Consider the following 20,500-nt stretch of genomic DNA (forward strand, 5'->3'; position numbering starts at 1 on the left):
CAGCAGCCGTGAAGAAGGTCTTGTAGATGTCCTCTGAACCAAGATTCCATGATGTTGCAGTGTCTGACAAGTTGTGCAAGAAAGGTATAAAATACCGACAATATGAAAGTTGAGACACATGTGCAACATCTGGATATCTTTATTGTAGTAGACGTTTCGCCATCCAGTGGCTTTATCAATACAGATTCTAGGACATAATAGGAAGACAGTAGAACTATATACAAAAGATGAGGAAGATGAGGTAGTCAGACACTGCAACATCATGGAATCTTGGTTCAGAGGACATCTACAAGACCTTCTTCACGGCTGCTGCAACTAACCCATCTCTTTGGGAAGGACCTACTTCCACTGGGGAATCCCGCCTACCAGTGACTTTGCCCTCGTCTGCTGCCCGTCCCCATCCACTGACGCCTATATAAACCGCCAGTCTTCTTGTCTTTGCTCCAGATTCTCCTCCACCATGAAGCTGTGAACACTAACTCCAAGGCCGAGGGACTGATTACCTCATCTTTTGTATATAGTTCTACTGTCTTCCTATTATGTCCTAGAATCTGTATTGATAAAGCCACTGGATGGCGAAACGTCTTCTACAATAAAGATATCCAGATGTTGCACATGTGTCTCAACTTTCATAACAGAGTGAGGGGAGCCAGTATATATAGTCCAGTGGGACAGGGAGGGAACCAATTCCTTCAGTCGCTACAGACCCGTGGCCGTCATACTCCATTCTATTCAAGATTGATGGACTGACCACATCGACTCAAGGTTGAGGGACTGATTACCTCATTTAGATTGTGCTGCTCAGTTTTGGTCCCCTTACTGCAGGATGGATATAGACTCATTAGAGAACATACAGAGAAGAATGACTAAAATGATTTATTGTGTAAGGAACCTCCTGTATGAAGATAGACTTAAAGCCTTAAATCTCCACTCTCTGGAGAGGCGTAGAATAAGGGGAGATATCATTGAAGTGTATAAGTGGATGACGGGCATAAACAAGGGAGATATTAATAAAGTACTGAGGGTGTCGAACCAGGTAAGAACCAGAAATAATGGATTTAAGTTGGATAATTTTAGATTTAAAAAGGATATAGGTAAGTACTGGTTTTCTAACAGAGTTGTAGATGCGTGGAACAGTCTTCCCAGTGGGGTGATAGAGGCTAGGACCTTGGGTAGCTTAAAGAAGAGATTGGACAAATATATGAGTGGGAGGGGCTGGGTTTGATTGGTGTCATTGAGTACGGGAGTTATTTCTTGGGTAGCTTTAGGTAAAGGTCGTTTTGATAAGGACCTGCCTCGCATGGGCCAGTAGGCCTTCTGCAGTGTTCCTCCATTCTTATGTTCTTATGTTCCAGTCTTTATTTGCAGACGGTTTCGGGGGTCAACGCCCCCGCAGCCCGGTCTGTGACCAGGCCTCATGGTGGATCAGGGCCTGATCAACCAGGCTGTTACTGTTGGCTGCACGCAACCCGACTTACGAGCCACAGCCCGGTTGGTCAGGTACTGACTTTAGGTACTTGTCCAGTGCCTGCTTGAAGACAGTCAGGGGTCTATTGGTAATCCCCCTTATGTATGCTGGGAGGCAGTTGAACAGTCTTGAGCCCCGGACACTTGTGTTGTCTCTTAACGTGCTAGTGACACCCCTGCTTTTCACTGGGGGAATGTTGCATCGTCTACCAAGTCTTTTGCTTTCATTGGGAGTGATTTTTGTGTGCAAGCTTGGTACTAGTCCCTCTAGGACTTTCCAAGTGTATATAATTATGTATCTCTCCCGCCTGCGTTCCAGGGAATACAGGTTCAGGAACTTCAAGCGTTCCAAGTAATTGAGGTGTTTTATCTTCGTTATGCATATATAGGCAAATCAAAAGAGGAGAGGGGCAATTGAGAAATCGATATATTCAGTTAAAGAGAGAAATAAAAAAGGGAATTAGAAAAGCAAAAAGAGATTATGAGGTTAAAGTTGCAAGAGAATCGAAGACTAACCCAAAAGGATTCTTTCAGGTATACAGAAGTAAGATCAGGGACAAGATAGGCCCACTCAAAAGTTCCTCGGGTCAGCTCACTGACAGTGATAAGGAAATGTGTAGAATTTTTAACACATACTTCCTCTCAGTTTTTACACAGGAGGATACCAGCGATATTCCAGTAATGATAAATTATGTAGAACAGGACGATAATAAACTGTGTACTATTAGGGTCACAAGTGACATGGTCCTTAGGCAAATAGATAAATTAAAACCTAACAAATCCCCAGGCCCTGATGAACTGTATGCAAGGGTTCTAAAGGAATGTAAAGAGGAGCTTAGCACACCTTTGGCTAATCTTTTCAACATATCACTACAAACTGGCATGGTGCCAGATAAGTGGAAAATGGCAAATGTGATACCTATTTTCAAAACAGGTGACAGGTCCTTAGCTTCGAACTATAGACCAATAAGCCTAACCTCCATAGTGGGAAAATTTATGGAATCAATAATTGCCGAGGCAGTTCGTAGCCACCTTGAAAAGCATAAATTAATCAACGAATCTCAGCATGGTTTTACAAAGGGGCGTTCCTGCCTTACGAATTTATTAACTTTTTTCACTAAGGTATTTGAGGAGGTAGATCATGGTAATGAATATGATATTGTGTATATGGACTTCAGTAAGGCTTTTGACAGGGTCCCACATCAGAGACTATTGAGGAAAATTAAAGCACATGGAATAGGAGGAGAAATTTTTTCCTGGATAGAGGCATGGTTGACAAATAGGCAGCAGAGAGTTTGCATAAATGGGGAGAAATCAGAGTGGGGAAGTGTCACGAGCGGTGTTCCACAGGGGTCAGTGTTGGGCCCCCTGCTGTTCACAATCTACATAAACGACATAGATGAGGGCATAAAGAGCGACATCGGCAAGTTTGCCGATGACACCAAAATAGGCCGTCGAATTCATTCTGACGAGGACATTCGAGCACTCCAGGAAGATTTGAATAGACTGATGCAGTGGTCGGAGAAGTGGCAGATGCAGTTTAATATAGACAAATGCAAAGTTCTAAATGTTGGACAGGACAATAACCATGCCACATATAAACTAAATAATGTAGATCTTAATATTACGGATTGCGAAAAAGATTTAGGAGTTCTGGTTAGCAGTAATCTGAAACCAAGACAACAGTGCATAAGTGTTCGCAATAAAGCTAATAGAATCCTTGGCTTCATATCAAGAAGCATAAATAATAGGAGTCCTCAGGTTGTTCTTCAACTCTATACATCCTTGGTTAGGCCTCATTTAGATTATGCTGCACAGTTCTGGTCACCTTATTACAGAATGGATATAAATTCTCTGGAAAATGTACAAAGGAGGATGACAAAGTTGATCCCATGTATCAGAAACCTTCCCTATGAGGATAGACTAAGGGCCCTGAATCTGCACTCTCTAGAAAGACGTAGAATTAGGGGGGATATGATTGAGGTGTATAAATGGAAGACAGGAATAAATAAAGGGGATGTAAATAGTGTGCTGAAAATATCTAGCCTAGACAGGACTCGCAGCAATGGTTTTAAGTTGGAAAAATTCAGATTCAGGAAGGATATAGGAAAGTACTGGTTTGGTAATAGAGTTGTGGATGAGTGGAACAAACTCCCAAGTACCGTTATAGAGGCCAGAACGTTGGGTAGCTTTAAAAATAGGTTGGATAAATACATGAGTGGATGTGGGTGGGTGTGAGTTAGACCTGATAGCTTGTGCTACCAGGTCGGTTGCCGTGTTCCTCCCTTAAGTCAATGTGACCTGACCTGACTAGGTTGGGTGCATTGGCTTAAGCCGGTAGGAGACTTGGACCTGCCTCGCATGGGCCAGTAGGCCTTCTGCAGTGTTCCTTCGTTCTTATGTTCTTATGTTCTTATGTTCTTATGCGCGCCGTGAAGGTTCTCTGTACATTTTCTAGGTCAGCAATTTCACCTGCCTTGAAAGGTGCTGTTAGTGTGCAGCAATACTCCAGCCTAGATAGAACAAGCGACCTGAAGAGTGTCATCATGGGCTTGGCATCCCTAGTTTTGAAGGTTCTCGTTATTCATCCTGTCATTTTTCTAGCAGACGCGATTGATATAATGGTGTGGTCTTTGAAAGTGAGATCCTCTGACATTATCACTCCCAGGTCTTTTACTCTGTCAAGAGTCCAACGTCTTTCTGACCAACGTAGCGTTTTGGGATCCGCCCAGGATGGACGGTGTCGCATCCTGGCTTCCAACAGCACAAGAGAGGGGAAGGTCCACCAGCTCTTAAAACAAATATCTTCGTCCAGCGCCTCGGTCACCTCTCTGTAACGTTAATGTAAATAACTCGGTTTATCTTATTCCTAGTTGGTTTAGAAAGACACGTAAGCAAACACTAAACCAACTTGTCGGTATTTATTACCAAGGTTTATACCATCTTATTCCTAGTATATCTCTTTTTATTGTAACTGACTTTCAGATGATTTTGCTTACCTATTTTAACTTTTAAGGTTTAAATAATAAAATATTACAAGGACCCATATAGAAATAGGTCAATTTTTGGGGGTTATTCTAGGTAATTTAAACGTGTATGATCATTGTATTTATATATACCTTGACCTCAGAAATTAGTACTAATGTACGGTCATTCCCGCTCAACTCTGCCATATACCCAGCAATAAATTTTTTCATTATTTAAAAAAGGGTAACTTACTTATTTTTGTGAGACCATGTAGGCGGTGACAGCTGTACAGACAAGAGTCACTGACACACACGAGATACTGGACAATATTATTAATAAACTAAGTTCAGGTGTTATATATACATCACCTTGATCTTAACTGTAGGTCACTGGTTGTTGTAATGTCTTCATCAGTGACCAGACTGATAACCTCCTGGGGAGGGTTTCAGGGGTCAACGCCCCCGCGGTTCGGTCTGAGACCAGGCCTCATGGTGGATCAGGGTCTGATCCACCAGGCTGTTATTGCTGGTCGCACGCAAACGGACGTACGAACCACTACCCGGTCAGGTTGTTAGGTAAGACACATATGCAACAGTTAGGTATCTTTATTTCGAAACGTTTCGCCTACACAGTAGGCTTCTTCAGTCGAGTACAGAAAAGTTGATAGAAGCAGAAGATACTTGAAGACGATGTAATCAGTCCATCACCCTTCATCACGTCTTCAAGTCTCTTCTGCTTCTATCAACTTTTCTGTACTCGACTGAAGAAGCCTACTGTGTAGGCGAAACGTTTCGAAATAAAGATACCTAACTGTTGCATATGTGTCTTACCTAACAACCTGTTGGTATTTTATACCATTTTAATGTTCAACCCGGTCAGGTACTGACTTTAGGTGCTTGTCCAGTGCCGTCTTGAAGACATCCAACATTTTTATTCCTGTCATCCCTCTTATACCCTAAGAATTAATACCTTCAGGAACTTACCCCATCCAATAATAACGTAAATGTAAGTCTTGCCACCACCCCTGAAAGCCGCTACGATGAGTCTATGAAGGTAGAAACTCTCTGCCAGCATCCATGTCCACACTGCTAGGCTCGTTACCTTGGTCACGAACACAAGGAGTCGACAACCAACAGTGTTGTTGTCTAGTGTGTTGTTACTCTGTAAGTCAGACGGCAAGCATCATGCCCACTTATACTGTATATAGGATATGACATTAATTTGTTATTGTTAGTGAGGGTGGTGATGGTACTGTTGGTGCTTTTGTTGTTGGAAATAAATGGTATAAAATACCGACACAATGGCAATATAAACACAAATGCAGTATAATGTGATCCTTTATTGACTACGTTTCGCCCACACAGTGGGCTTTTTCAAGTCACAAACAGAACTTGACAATGAGGAAATGGTATGGTGATACCGACAAGATGTGGAAAAAGACACTTATGTACAGTTCAGGACATTTATTAAAGGAAACGTTTCGCCACGAGTGGCTTCTTCAGTCCTAATACAGAGTAAACTAAGAAAACACACATATATATAGTGGTGGGAGTCAGGTGAGGTGAAGCGTGGGTAGAGGTGGTAATAGTAGTAGTAGTAGTAATGGAACTAAGGAGGTGAGGTTAGAGAGGGACCTGCTGGCATCAAGTAACACCAGTTCCCAGGATGGGTAATATCCTCTTGCTTAGTAATTTTGAAATACTGTAACTACCGGATTTTTGCTTTATAGTGTTACTGACAGAAATTAGTGCAGCTTCAATGCATTTTCTCCGTCTTAAGTCGTCTTCTTTAATAACTAGTTTAGCTTCATTAAATTTCATGAGGTGTCCAACATCGTCTCTATGTTGAACACATGCGTTTTTGCGGTCATCATTTCTGCAAGCATTTTTGTGTTCTGCTATTCTAATGTCCAGAGTTCTGGCTGTTTCCCCTACATATACTTTGTCACACCCCCCACATGGTATAGTGTAGATTCCTGCCCTTGTGCCAGAATCATGCTTGGGTTTTTGTATCAGGTTCCTAATAGTAGTTGAAGAGCTGGTAGATATTTTAGCCAGTTTTCTGTCAAACATTTTTGAAACATTAGTGGCAACGTTGCTGACCGGTAAAACGATGTAACTTGGAGGCTTTTCTTCAATTTGATAGGTGTTGGTCTTGCTGAGGATACGTGTTGCACGTTTCCTGCAGTCACGTATGAAGTGTAGGGGAAAGTGTAGTGAACTAAAAGAGTTGGTGATGTATGTACATTCTTCTTCGAGGAACTGCGGACTGGAAATTCTGTAGGCTCTCAGAAAGAAGCCAATAACTACCCCTCTTTTAGTTCTTGTGTCATGGTGAGAGAAGAAATAACATCCCTCGTTCAGTTACTTGGATGCGGTACGTAGATGATATTTTGGTCATTGTACCCAAAAATCTTGACGTACAGGGCATCCTCAACACCATCAACAATCTGGAACCTACTATTAAATTTACTCTAGAGGAGGAGAAGGACAACCAGTTACCTTTTCTCGACGTTCTCTTACGCACAGGGGAAAGCAAACTTTCTTTTAAAGTCTACCGGAAGCCTACCTACAAGAATGATCTTCTACATTTCTTCTCTCACCATGACACAAGAACTAAAAGAGGGGTAGTTATTGGCTTCTTTCTGAGAGCCTACAGAATTTCCAGTCCGCAGTTCCTCGAAGAAGAATGTACATACATCACCAACTCTTTTAGTTCACTACACTTTCCCCTACACTTCATACGTGACTGCAGGAAACGTGCAACACGTATCCTCAGCAAGACCAACACCTATCAAATTGAAGAAAAGCCTCCAAGTTACATCGTTTTACCGGTCAGCAACGTTGCCACTAATGTTTCAAAAATGTTTGACAGAAAACTGGCTAAAATATCTACCAGCTCTTCAACTACTATTAGGAACCTGATACAAAAACCCAAGCATGATTCTGGCACAAGGGCAGGAATCTACACTATACCATGTGGGGGGTGTGACAAAGTATATGTAGGGGAAACAGCCAGAACTCTGGACATTAGAATAGCAGAACACAAAAATGCTTGCAGAAATGATGACCGCAAAAACGCATGTGTTCAACATAGAGACGATGTTGGACACCTCATGAAATTTAATGAAGCTAAACTAGTTATTAAAGAAGACGACTTAAGACGGAGAAAATGCATTGAAGCTGCACTAATTTCTGTCAGTAACACTATAAAGCAAAAATCCGGTAGTTACAGTATTTCAAAATTACTAAGCAAGAGGATATTACCCATCCTGGGAACTGGTGTTACTTGATGCCAGCAGGTCCCTCTCTAACCTCACCTCCTTAGTTCCATTACTACTACTACTACTATTACCACCTCTACCCACGCTTCACCTCACCTGACTCCCACCACTATATATATGTGTGTTTTCTTAGTTTTCTCTGTATTAGGACTGAAGAAGCCACTCGTGGCGAAACGTTTCCTTTAATAAATGTCCTGAACTGTACATAAGTGTCTTTTTCCACACAAACAGAACTACCTGGGGTGGAAGGAACGCGAGTATTTATAGTCCGGCTGAGGTCAGGTGAAGAATGCTGCATCTGATGATGTACCGAGTGGGGTTATAGAGTCTAAAAACTTGGGTAGCTTGGAAAGGAGATTGGATAAGTTTGTGAGCAGACCTTCTACAGTGTTCTTATGTGGGATAGCGATGAAGAAGTTTCTTGGCAAGTGGTTCAGCTATGTTATAGAAGCCACTATTCTGGTTGAAGTTGTCGGATATAGAAATGAGTGATGATTCCAGGATTCTTCGGTATTGAGTGTTGTCTTCTGTGGCGATAAGTCTTGAGTTTCTGTAGTTTATCAAGTGGTTGTGTGAATTACGGTGTTGTACGCAGGCATTCCTTGTGTCGTCAGACCTGCTTGCGTATTGGTGTTCTGAAATACGTGTTTGGAGGTCCCTTGATGTTTCGCCCACGTATAACTTGTTGCAGTCATTACAAGGGATTATGTATACCCCTGCAGAGGATGGAGGCTTGTCCTGCCTACTACTGGTGATGTCCTTGATGGTCGTGGTTGTGGAGGTAGATACTTGGAATGATGTTTTGGCAAAAATGTTGGAAACATGTTTGGCAATGGAGTTGGTGGGAAGGACTATGTATCTCTTCTCGGCAGTGTCTTCTCTGGGTGTGTTGAAGATGTTTAATGCTCGCCGTCTGCAGTCTCTGATGAAGTGACGAGGATAGTGGAGTTTAGAAAATATTTGTTCAATTATAGTGCATTCTTCCTCAAGGAACTCGTTGCTGCAGATTCTGAGTGCACGCAGGAAGAAGCCTATAATTACACCACGTTTGGTTTTGGTGTCGTGGTGAGAGTAGAAGTGAAGATCGTTTTGGTTGGTGGGTTTTCGATAGACTTTAAAACGAAGTTCGTGGTCAGCTTTGCAGAGCAGGACATCAAGGAAAGGAAGAGTGTTGTCGACTTCTTCTTCAAGTGTGAACTGGATTGAAGGCTCGACCTGGTTGAGCTTGTCTCGGAGAGCTTGAACGTTAAAGCGTTTAGGAGTTATGAGGAGAATGTCGTCAACATAACGGAGCCAGGTGACAGACGAAGGAATAATGGTGGAGAAACGTTCGGCTTCTAGATGTTCCATGTATAGGTTCGCCAGGACTGCACTGAGTGACGAACCCATGGGTAGTCCGAAAGTCTGCTGAAAGAGGTGATTTTCGAAAGAGAAACACGTAAAGCCAACACATAGTTCAACAAGGTCGATGAAATCGCTGGCTGGAATGGGAAGATCAAGTGAATCGTCAATTTTTCTGCGCAAGAGATCGATGGCTTGTGTAGTAGGTACTTTGGTGAATAGGGAAGTCACGTCAAGGCTGGAAAGTTTCTTGTTCCTTATGTTGATGTTGCGAATGCGATTGAGAAGATCACCTGAGTGTTTGAGATGTGCTGGACTGATAGTGCCCAAGAGTTTAGAGAGGTGTTTGGCGAGAATTCCTGAGAGCTGGTGGGGAGCACTGCCTATTCCCGAGGATATGGGCCTCAGTGGGATACCAGGCTTGTGAGTCTTTGGCAGGCCGTACATTCTGGCAGGTCTGGGGTTACTGGGCATGGTGTGCAGAAGTTTCTTCCCTTGTTCTGAGCCCCTCAGAATGCGGCGAGTCCTTTGAAGAAAAGTTTTAGTAAGGTTGTCCACTTGGTTAGTTGTGAGAGGTTTGTAGGTATCTGGGTCATTAAGTAGATTGAGCATTAAGTAGAATGTTCAACAGAAGATCAGACTTACTAGGAAACTACAAACACTCTGCGATAATAGTAATTGGAAAAGTTTAGGAAGACCTGAAATTATTCAAAATCTTTCATCTCGTCCACTGTCAACCACAGAAACTGAAGCCCTCAGCTTAGGCCTCAAATTCGCAACAGGAATTACGAAACCAAAACAAGACCTCAATTTCATCGCCAAAAACTAGACACAATGACTCCGACTTCCAAAAAGGCTATCTTCAAGGCATCATCTCAGCAGCCATCTCAACACGCAGCTCCCCAGTCATACCTCGACGTTACATAAATGCACTCAAAGGTTTAGCAGAGGTGGTGTTGTTATCATGAACACTGACGATTACAGGAACAAAATGCTCAATCTACTTAATGACCCAGATACCTACAAACCTCTCACAACTAACCAAGTGGACAACCTTACTAAAACTTTTCTTCAAAGGACTCGCCGCATTCTGAGGAGCTCAGAACAAGGGAAGAAACTTCTGCACACCATGCCCAGTAACCCCAGACCTGCCAGAATGTACGGCCTGCCAAAGACTCACAAGCCTGGTATCCCACTGAGGCCCATATCCTCGGGAATAGGCAGTGCTCCCCACCAGCTCTCAGGAATTCTCGCCAAACACCTCTCTAAACTCTTGGGCACTATCAGTCCAGCACATCTCAAACACTCAGGTGATCTTCTCAATCGCATTCGCAACATCAACATCAGGAACAAGAAACTTTCCAGCCTTGACGTGACTTCCCTATTCACCAAAGTACCTACTACACAAGCCATCGATCTCTTGCGCAGAAAAATTGACGATTCACTTGATCTTCCCATTCCAGCCAGCGATTTCATCGACCTTGTTGAACTATGTGTTGGCTTTACGTGTTTCTCTTTCGAAAATCACCTCGCAGGGAGACACTGGTCAGAGAAATAGCAAGCATCGAACTTAAGCTAAAAGAATCCTTTAGGAGTCAGGAATCGCGGGAAGAACTAAAAGCCATAAATGAAATCGAAAGAAACCCAAAGTATTTCTTCTCCTATGCCAAATCAAAATCGAGAACAACGTCCAGTATTGGGCCCCTACTTAAACAAGATGGGTCCTACACAGATGACAACAAGGAAATGAGTGAGCTACTCAAGTCCCAATATGACTCAGTTTTTAGCAAGCCGCTAACCAGACTGAGAGTCGAAGATCAAAATGAATTTTTTATGAGAGAGCCACAAAATTTGATTAACACAAGCCTATCCGATGTTATCCTGACGCCAAATGACTTCGAACAGGCGATAAATGACATGCCCATGCACTCTGCCCCAGGGCCAGACTCATGGAACTCTGTGTTCATCAAGAACTGCAAGAAGCCCCTATCACAAGCCTTTTCCATCCTATGGAGAGGGAGCATGGACACGGGGGTCTTCCCTCAGTTACTAAAAACAACAGACATAGCCCCACTCCACAAAGGGGGCAGTAAAGCAACAGCAAAGAACTACAGACCAATAGCACTAACATCCCATATCATAAAAATTTTTGAAAGGGTCCTAAGAAGCAAGATCACCACCCATCTAGAAACCCATCAGTTACACAACCCAGGGCAACATGGGTTTAGAACAGGTCGCTCCTGTCTGTCTCAACTACTGGATCACTACGACAAGGTCCTAAATGCACTAGAAGACAAAAAGAATGCAGATGTAATATATACAGATTTTGCAAAAGCCTTCGACAAGTGTGACCATGGCGTAATAGCGCACAAAATGCGCGCTAAAGGAATAACAGGAAAAGTCGGTCGATGGATCTATAATTTCCTCACTAACAGAACACAGAGAGTAGTCGTCAACAGAGTAAAGTCCGAGGCAGCTACGGTGAAAAGCTCTGTTCCACAAGGCACAGTACTCGCTCCCATCTTGTTCCTTATCCTCATATCCGACATAGACAAGGATGTCAGCCACAGCACCGTGTCTTCCTTTGCAGATGACACCCGAATCTGCATGACAGTGTCTTCCATTGCAGACACTGCAAGGCTCCAGGCAGACATCAACCAAATCTTTCAGTGGGCTGCAGAAAACAATATGAAGTTCAACGATGAGAAATTTCAATTACTCAGATATGGTAAACATGAGGAAATTAAATCTTCATCAGAGTACAAAACAAATTCTGGCCACAAAATAGAGCGAAACATCAACGTCAAAGACCTGGGAGTGATTATGTCGGAGGATCTCACCTTCAAGGACCATAACATTGTATCAATCGCATCTGCTAGAAAAATGACAGGATGGATAATGAGAACCTTCAAAACTAGGGAGGCCAAGCCCATGATGACACTCTTCAGGTCACTTGTTCTATCTAGGCTGGAATATTGCTGCACTCTAACAGCACCTTTCAAGGCAGGTGAAATTGCCGACCTAGAAAATGTACAGAGAACTTTCACGGCGCGCATAACGGAGATAAAACACCTCAATTACTGGGAGCGCTTGAGGTTTCTAAACCTGTATTCCCTGGAACGCAGGAGGGAGAGATACATGATTATATACACCTGGAAAATCCTAGAGGGACTAGTACCGAACTTGCACACGAAAATCACTCACTACGAAAGCAAAAGACTTGGCAGACGATGCACCATCCCCCCAATGAAAAGCAGGGGTGTCACTAGCACGTTAAGAGACCATACAATAAGTGTCAGGGGCCCGAGACTGTTCAACTGCCTCCCAGCACACATAAGGGGGATTACCAACAGACCCCTGGCAGTCTTCAAGTTGGCACTGGACAAGCACCTAAAGTCAGTTCCTGATCAGCCGGGCTGTGGCTCGTACGTTGGTTTGCGTGCAGCCAGCAGCAACAGCCTGGTTGATCAGGCGCTGATCCACCAGGAGGCCTGGTCACAGACCGGGCCGCGGGGGCGTTGACCCCCGAAACTCTCTCCAGGTAAACTCCAGGTTTCAGCAGACTTTTGGACTACCCATGGGTTCGCCACTCAGTGCAGTCCTGGCGAACCTATACATGGAACATCTAGAAGCCGAACGTTTCTCCACCATTATTCCTTCGTCTGTCACCTGGCTCCGTTATGTTGACGACATTCTCCCCATAACTCCTAAACGCTTTAAAGTTCAAGCTCTCCGAGACAAGCTCAACCAGGTCGAGCCTTCAATCCAGTTCACACTTGAAGAAGAAGTCGACAACACTCTTCCTTTCCTTGATGTCCTGCTCTGCAAAGCTGACCACGAACTTCGTTTTAAAGTCTATCGAAAACCCACCAACCAAAACGATCTTCTCCACTTCTACTCTCACCACGACACCAAAACCAAACGTGGTGTAATTATAGGCTTCTTCCTGCGTGCACTCAGAATCTGCAGCAACGAGTTCCTTGAGGAAGAATGCACTATAATTGAACAAATATTTTCTAAACTCCACTATCCTCGTCACTTCATCAGAGACTGCAGACGGCGAGCATTAAACATCTTCAACACACCCAGAGAAGACACTGCCGAGAAGAGATACATAGTCCTTCCCACCAACTCCATTGCCAAACATGTTTCCAACATTTTTGCCAAAACATCATTCCAAGTATCTACCTCCACAACCACGACCATCAAGGACATCACCAGTAGTAGGCAGGACAAGCCTCCATCCTCTGCAGGGGTATACATAATCCCTTGTAATGACTGCAACAAGTTATACGTGGGCGAAACATCAAGGGACCTCCAAACACGTATTTCAGAACACCAATACGCAAGCAGGTCTGACGACACAAGGAATGCCTGCGTACAACACCGTAATTCACACAACCACTTGATAAACTACAGAAACTCAAGACTTATCGCCACAGAAGACAACACTCAATACCGAAGAATCCTGGAATCATCACTCATTTCTATATCCGACAACTTCAACCAGAATAGTGGCTTCTATAACATAGCTGAACCACTTGCCAAGAAACTTCTTCATCGCTATCCCACATAAGAACACTGTAGAAGGTCTGCTCACAAACTTATCCAATCTCCTTTCCAAGCTACCCAAGTTTTTAGACTCTATAACCCCACTCGGTACATCATCAGATGCAGCATTCTTCACCTGACCTCAGCCGGACTATAAATACTCGCGTTCCTTCCACCCCAGGTAGTTCTGTTTGTGACTTGAAAAAGCCCACTGTGTGGGCGAAACGTAGTCAATAAAGGATCACATTATACTGCATTTGTGTTTATATTGCTTTTGTTGTTGTTAATGGTGGTGGTACTGTTGTTGTTTAATGAAATCCTTACATAAGCAAATTTGCTGATTACACCAAAATAGGCCGTCCAATTCATTCTGATGAATAGACTGTTGCAATGGTCGGTGAAGTGGCAGATGCAGTTTAATATTGACAAATGCAAAGTTCTAAATGTTTGACAGTTAAATAACCATGCCACATATAAACTAAATAATGTAGATCTTAATACTACTGATTGCGAAAAGGATTTAGGAGTTCTGGTTAGCAGTAATCTAAAACCAAGACAACAGTGCATTAGTGTTCGCAATAAAGCTAACAGAATCCTTGGCTTCATATCAAGAAGTATAAATAATAGAAGTCCTCAGGTTGTTCTTCAAGTCTATATATCTTTGGTTAGGCCTCATTTAGATTATGCTGCTCAGTTCTGGTCACCGTATTACAGAATGGACATAAATGTTCTGGAAAACGTACAGAGGAGGATGACAAAGATGATCCCATGTATCAGAAATCTTCACTATGAGGATAGACTGAGGCCCTGAATCTGCACTCTCTCGAAAGGCGTAGAATTAGGGTGGATATGATCGAGGTGTATAAATGGAAAACAGGAATAAATAAAGGGGATGTAAATAGCGTGCTGAAAATATCTAGCCAAGACAGGACTCGCAGCAATGGTTTTAAATTGGAAAAAATCAGATTCAGGAAGGATATAGGAAAGCACTGGTTGGTAATAGAGTTGTGGATGAGTGGAACAAACTCTCAAGTACCGTCATAGAAGCTAAGATGCTGTGTAGTTTTAAAAATAGGCTGGATAAATACCTGAGTGGATGTGGGTGGATGTGAGTTGGACCTGACTAGCTTGTGCTACTATGTCGGATGCACTGTTCCTCCCTTAAGTGACGTGTCTGACCTCACTAGGTCGAGGTATTGGCTTAAGCCGGTGTGAGAATTGGACCTGCCTCGCATAGGCCAGTAGGCCTGTTGCAGTGTTCCTTTTTTATATTCTTATGTTCTTGTCAAAATAATCATTACATGACTGAACTCTTGAAAAAAAAATAGTTTTGATGGTTGTTTTTGCCAGAGTGAGTCGCCTGTGAGTGAAGACTGTTTCATTATACCACAGATTCTAATCTGGTTCCAATATGCCACACTACCACCTGATACCACCTGATACCACTACGCCATAACCACCCACACACAACAACTGTGGCACCTGAGGCTTCTCAATTATATCAGTATTATTATAGTGGCGATCTGACACCATCAGTTGTGCTTGTTTATCTGAAATACTCTAGTGTAACTAGTGGAGTCCTCAAGAGCCTTATATCAAGGTGGGGGAGGTTAAGTTAGGTGGGGAGAGGTTAGGTTAGGCGAGGAGAGGTTAGGTTAGGTGAGGAGAGGTTAGGTTAGGTGAGGAGAGGTTAGGTTAGGTGAGGAGAGGTTAGGTTAGGTGAGGAGAGGTTAGGTTAGGTGAGGAGAGGTTAGGTTAGGTGAGGAGAGGTTAGATTAGGTTAGGTGAGGAGAGGTTAGGTTAGGTGAGGAGAGGTTAGGTTAGGTGAGGAGAGGTTAGGTTAGGTGAGGAGAGGTTAGATTAGGTGAGGAGAGGTTAGGTTAGGTGAGGAGAGGTTAGGTTAGGTGAGGAGAGGTTAGATTAGGTTAGGTGAGGAGAGGTTAGGTTAGGTGAGGAGAGGTTAGGTTAGGTGAGGAGAGGTTAGGTTAGGTGAGGAGAGGTTAGGTTAGGTGAGGAGAGGTTAGGTTAGGTGAGGAGAGGTTAGGTTAGGTGAGGAGAGGTTAGGTTAGGTGAGGAGAGGTTAGGTTAGGTTAGGTGAGGAGAGGTTAGGTTAGGTGAGGAGAGGTTAGGTTAGGTGAGGGGAAGTTAGGTTAGGTGAGGGGAGGTTAGGTTAGGTAAGGAGAGGTTAGGTGAGTAAAGGTGAGGTTAGGTAAGGAGAGATGAGGCTAGGTGAGGAGAGGTGAGGTTAGGTGAGGGGAGGTTAGGTTAGGTGAGGGAGGTTAGGTTAGGTGATGGGAGGTTAGGTTAGGTGAGGGGAGGTTAGGTTAGGTGAGGGGAGGTTAGGTTAGGTGAGGGGAGGTTAGGTTAGGTGAGGGGAGGTTAGGTTAGGTGAGGGGAGGTTAGGTTAGGTGAGGGGAGGTTAGGTTAGGTGAGGGGAGGTTAGGTTAGGTGAGAGGAGGTTAGGTTAGGTGAGGGGAGGTTAGGTTAGGTGAGGGGAGGTTAGGTTAGGTGAGGGGAGGTTAGGTTAGGTGAGGGGAGGTTAGGTTAGGTGAGGAGAGGTTAGGTTAGGTGAGGGGAGGTTAGGTTAGGTGAGGAGAGGTTAGGTTAGGTTAGGTGAGGAGAGGTTAGGTTAGGTGAGGAGAGGTTAGGTTAGGTGAGGAGAGGTTAGGTTAGGTGAGGAGAGGTTAGGTTAGGTGAGGAGAGGTTAGGTTAGGTGAGGAGAGGTTAGGTTAGGTTAGGTGAGGAGAGGTTAGGTTAGGTGAGGAGAGGTTAGGTTAGGTGAGGGGAGGTTAGGTTAGGTGAGGAGAGGTTAGGTTAGGTGAGGAGAGGTTAGGTTAGGTGAGGAGAGGTTAGGTTAGGTGAGGAGAAGTTAGGTTAGGTGAGGGGAGGTTAGGTTAGGTAAGGAGAGGTTAGGTGAGTAAAGGTGAGGTTAGGTAAGGAGAGATGAGGCTAGGTGAGGAGAGGTGAGGTTAGGTGAGGGGATGTTAGGTTATGTGAGGTGAGGTTAGGTTAGGTGAGGGGAGGTTAGGTTAGGTGAGGAGAGGTTAGGTTAGGTGAGGGGAGGTTAGGTTAGGTGAGGGGAGGTTAGGTTAGGTGAGGGGAGGTTAGGTTAGGTGAGGGGAGGTTAGGTTAGGTGAGGGGAGGTTAGGTTAGGTGAGGGGAGGTTAGGTTAGGTGAGGGGAGGTTAGGTTAGGTGAGGGGAGGTTAGGTTAGGTGAGGGGAGGTTAGGTTAGGTGAGGGGAGGTTAGGTTAGGTGAGGGGAGGTTAGGTTAGGTGAGGGGAGGTTAGGTTAGATGAGGGGAGGTTAGGTTAGGTGAGGAGAGTTGAGGTTAAGTAAGGGGAGGTTAGGTTAGGTGAGGGGAGGTTAGGTTAGGTGAGGGGAGGTTAGGTTAGGTGAGGGGAGGTTAGGTTAGGTGAGGGGACGTTAGGTGAGGTGAGGAGAGTTGAGGTTAAGTAAGGGGAGGTTAGGCTAGGTGAGGGGAGGTTAGGTTAGGTGAGGGGAGGTTAGGTTAGGTGAGAGGAGGTTAGATTAGGTGAGGGGAGGTTAGGTTAGGTGAGGGGAGGTAAGGTTAGGTGAGGGGAGGTTAGGTTAGGTAAGGAGAGGTTAGGTGAGTAAAGGTGAGGTTAGGTAAGGAGAGATGAGGCTAGGTGAGGAGAGGTGAGGTTAGGTGAGGGGAGGTTAGGTTAGGTGAGGGAGGTTAGGTTAGGTGATGGGAGGTTAGGTTAGGTGAGGGGAGGTTAGGTTAGGTGAGGGGAGGTTAGGTTAGGTGAGGAGAGGTTAGGTTAGGTGAGGAGAGGTTAGGTTAGGTGAGGAGAGGTTAGGTTAGGTTAGGTGAGGAGAGGTTAGGTTAGGTGAGGAGAGGTTAGGTTAGGTGAGGAGAGGTTAGGTTAGGTGAGGAGAGGTTAGGTTAGGTGAGGGGAGGTTAGGTTAGGTGAGGAGAGGTTAGGCGAGTAAAGGTGAGGTTAGGTAAGGAGAGATGAGGCTAGGTGAGGAGAGGTGAGGTTAGGTGAGGGGAGGTTAGGTTAGGTGAGGGAGGTTAGGTTAGGTGATGGGAGGTTAGGTTAGGTGAGGGGAGGTTAGGTTAGGTGAGGGGAGGTTAGGTTAGGTGAGGGGAGGTTAGGTTAGGTGAGGGGAGGTTAGGTTAGGTGAGGGGAAGTTAGGTTAGGTGAGGGGAGGTTAGGTGAGGGGAGGTTAGGTTAGGTGAGGGGAGGTTAGGTTAGGTGAGGGGAGGTTAGGTTAGGTGAGGGGAGGTTAGGTTAGGTGAGGGGAGGTTAGGTTAGGTGAGGGGAGGTTAGGTTAGGTGAGGGGAGGTTAGGTTAGGTGAGGGGACGTTAGGTGAGGGGAGGTTAGGTTAGGTGAGGAGAGGTTAGGTTAGGTGAGGGGAGGTTAGGTTAGGTGAGGAGAGGTTAGGTTAGGTGAGGGGAGGTTAGGTTAGGTGAGGGGAGGTTAGGTTAGGTGAGGGGAGAGTTGAGGTTAGGTTAGGGGTGGTTAGGTTAGGTGAGGGGAGGTTAGGTTAGGTTAGGGGAGGTTAGGTTAGGTGAGGGGAAGTTAGGTTAGGTGAGGGGAGGTTAGGTTAGATGAGGGGAGGTTAGGTTAGGTGAGGAGAGTTGAGGTTAAGTAAGGGGAGGTTAGGCTAGGTGAGGGGAGGTTAGGTTAGGTGAGGGGAGGTTAGGTTAGGTGAGGGGAGGTTAGATTAGGTGAGGGGAGGTTAGGTTAGGTGAGGGGAGGTAAGGTTAGGTGAGGGGAGGTTAGGTTAGGTGAGGAGAGGTTAGGTTAGGTGAGGGGAGGTTAGGTTAGGTGAGAGGAGGTTAGGTTAGGTGAGGTTAGGTGAGGGGAGGTTAGGTTAGGTGAGGTTAGGTTAGGTGAGGGGAGGTTAGGTTAGGTGAGGGAAGGTTAGGTTAGATGAGGGGAGGTTAGGTTAGGTGAGGAGAGTTGAGGTTAAGTAAGGGGAGGTTAGGTTAGGTTAGGTAGGTTAGGTGAGGCGAGGTTTTGTTAGGTGAGGGGAGGTTAGGTTAGGTGAGGGGAGGTTAGGTTAGGTGAGGAGAGGTTAGGTTTGAGGGGAGGTTAGGTTAGGTGAGGGGAGGTTAGGTGAGGTGAGGAGGAGGTTAGGTTAGGTGAGGGGAGGTTAGGTTAGGTGAGGGGAAGGTTAGGTTAGGTGAGGGGAGGTTAGGTTAGGTGAGGGGAGGTTAGGTTAGGTGAGGAGGAGGTAGGTGAGGGAGGTTAGGTTAGGTTAGGTGAGGAGAGGTTAGGTTAGGTGAGGAGAGGTTAGGTTAGGTGAGGAGAGGTTAGGTTAGGTGAGGAGAGGTTAGGTTAGGTGAGGGGAGGTTAGGTTAGGTGAGGGGAGGTTAGGTTAGGTGAGGAGAGGTTAGGTTAGGTGAGGGGAGGTTAGGTGAGGGGAGGTTAGGTTAGGTGAGGGGAGGTTAGGTTAGATGAAAGGAGGTTAGGTGAGGAGAGTTGAGGTTAAGTAAGGGGAGGTTAGGTTAGGTGAGGTGAGGTTAGGTTAGGTGAGGTGAGGTGAGGTTAGGTGAGGGGAGGTTAGGTTAGGTGAGGGGAGGTTAGGTTAGGTGAGGGGAGGTTAGGTTAGGTGAGGTTAAGGTGAGGGGAGGTTAGGTTAGGTGAGGGAGGTTAGGTTAGGTGAGGAGAGGTTAGGTTAGGTGAGGGGAGGTTAGGTTAGGTGAGGGGAGGTTAGGTTAGGTGAGGGGAGGTTAGGTTAGGTGAGGGAGGTTAGGTTAAGTGAGGGGAGGTTAGGTTAGGTGAGGGGAGGTTAGGTTAGGTGAGGGGAGGTTAGATAAGGTGAGGAGGAGGTTAGGGAGGTTAGGTTAGGTGAGGGGAGGTTAGGTTAGGTGAGGGGAGGTTAGGTTAGGTTATGTTAGGGGAGGTTAGGTTAGGTGAGGGAGAGGTTGAGGGGAGGTTAGGTTAGGTGAGGGGAGGTAAGGTTAGGTGAGGGGAGGTTAGGTTAGGTGAGGAGAGGTTAGGTTAGGTGAGGGGAGGTTAGGTTAGGTTAGGTGAGGGGAGGTTAGTGAGGGTAGGTTAGTGAGGGGAGGTTAGTTTAGGTGAGGGGAGGTTAGGTTAGGTGAGGGGAGGTTAGTTTAGGTGAGGGGAGGTTAGTTTAGGTGAGGGGAGGTTAGGTTAGGTGAGGGGAGGTTAGGTTAGGTGAGGTGAGGTGAGGTTAGGTGAGGGGAGGTTAGGTTAGGTTAGGGGAGGTTAGGTTAGGTGAGGGGAGGTTAGGTTAGGTGAGGGGAGGTTAGGTTAGGTTAGGTGAGGGGAGGTTAGGTTAGGTGAGGGGAGGTTAGGTTAGGAGAGCGGAGGTTAGGTTAGGTGAGGGGAGGTTAGGTTAGGTGAGGGGAGGTTAGGTTTGAGCGGAGGTTAGGTGAGGGGAGGTGAGGTGAGGTGAGGGGAGGTTAGGTTAGGTGAGGGGAAGTTAGGTTAGGTGAGGGGAGGTTAGGTTAGGTGAGGGGAGGTTAGTTTAGGTGAGGGGAGGTTAGTTTAGGTGAGGGGAGGTTAGGTTAGGTGAGGGGAGGTTAGTTTAGGTGAGGGGAGGTTAGTTTAGGTGAGGGGAGGTTAGGTTAGGTGAGGGGAGGTTAGGTTAGGTGAGGGGAGGTTAGGTTAGGTGAGGAGAGGTTAGGTTAGGTGAGGGGAGGTTAGGTTAGGTGAGGGGAGGTTAGGTTAGGTGAGGGGAGGTTAGGTTAGGTGAGGGGAGGTTAGGTTAGGTGAGGGGAGGTTAGGTTAGGTGAGGGGAGGTTAGGTTAGGTGAGGGGAGGTTAGGTTAGGTGAGGGGAGGTTAGGTTAGGTGAGGGGAGGTTAGGTTAGGTGAGGGGAGGTTAGGTTAGGTGAGGGGAGGTTAGGTTAGGTGAGGAGAGGTTAGGTTAGGTGAGGGGAGGTTAGGTTAG

At 45.5% G+C, this 20,500-nt stretch overlaps 1 protein-coding gene across 1 annotated transcript in view; it reads right to left on the minus strand.

Annotated features, from left to right (window-relative positions):
* LOC138855091 (uncharacterized) overlaps nucleotides 1-20,500 on the minus strand; it is a 119,995-nt gene that overhangs the window by 51,540 nt on the left and 47,955 nt on the right. Inside the window, exon 7 of the mRNA XM_070102238.1 lies at nucleotides 5,418-5,595. Within this exon, the coding sequence (XP_069958339.1) occupies nucleotides 5,418-5,595 (178 nt within the window). The remainder of the gene's footprint in view (nucleotides 1-5,417; nucleotides 5,596-20,500) is intronic.

The sequence above is a fragment of the Cherax quadricarinatus genome, chromosome 81 (assembly GCF_038502225.1).
Source record: "Cherax quadricarinatus isolate ZL_2023a chromosome 81, ASM3850222v1, whole genome shotgun sequence".
NCBI lineage: Eukaryota > Metazoa > Arthropoda > Malacostraca > Decapoda > Parastacidae > Cherax > Cherax quadricarinatus.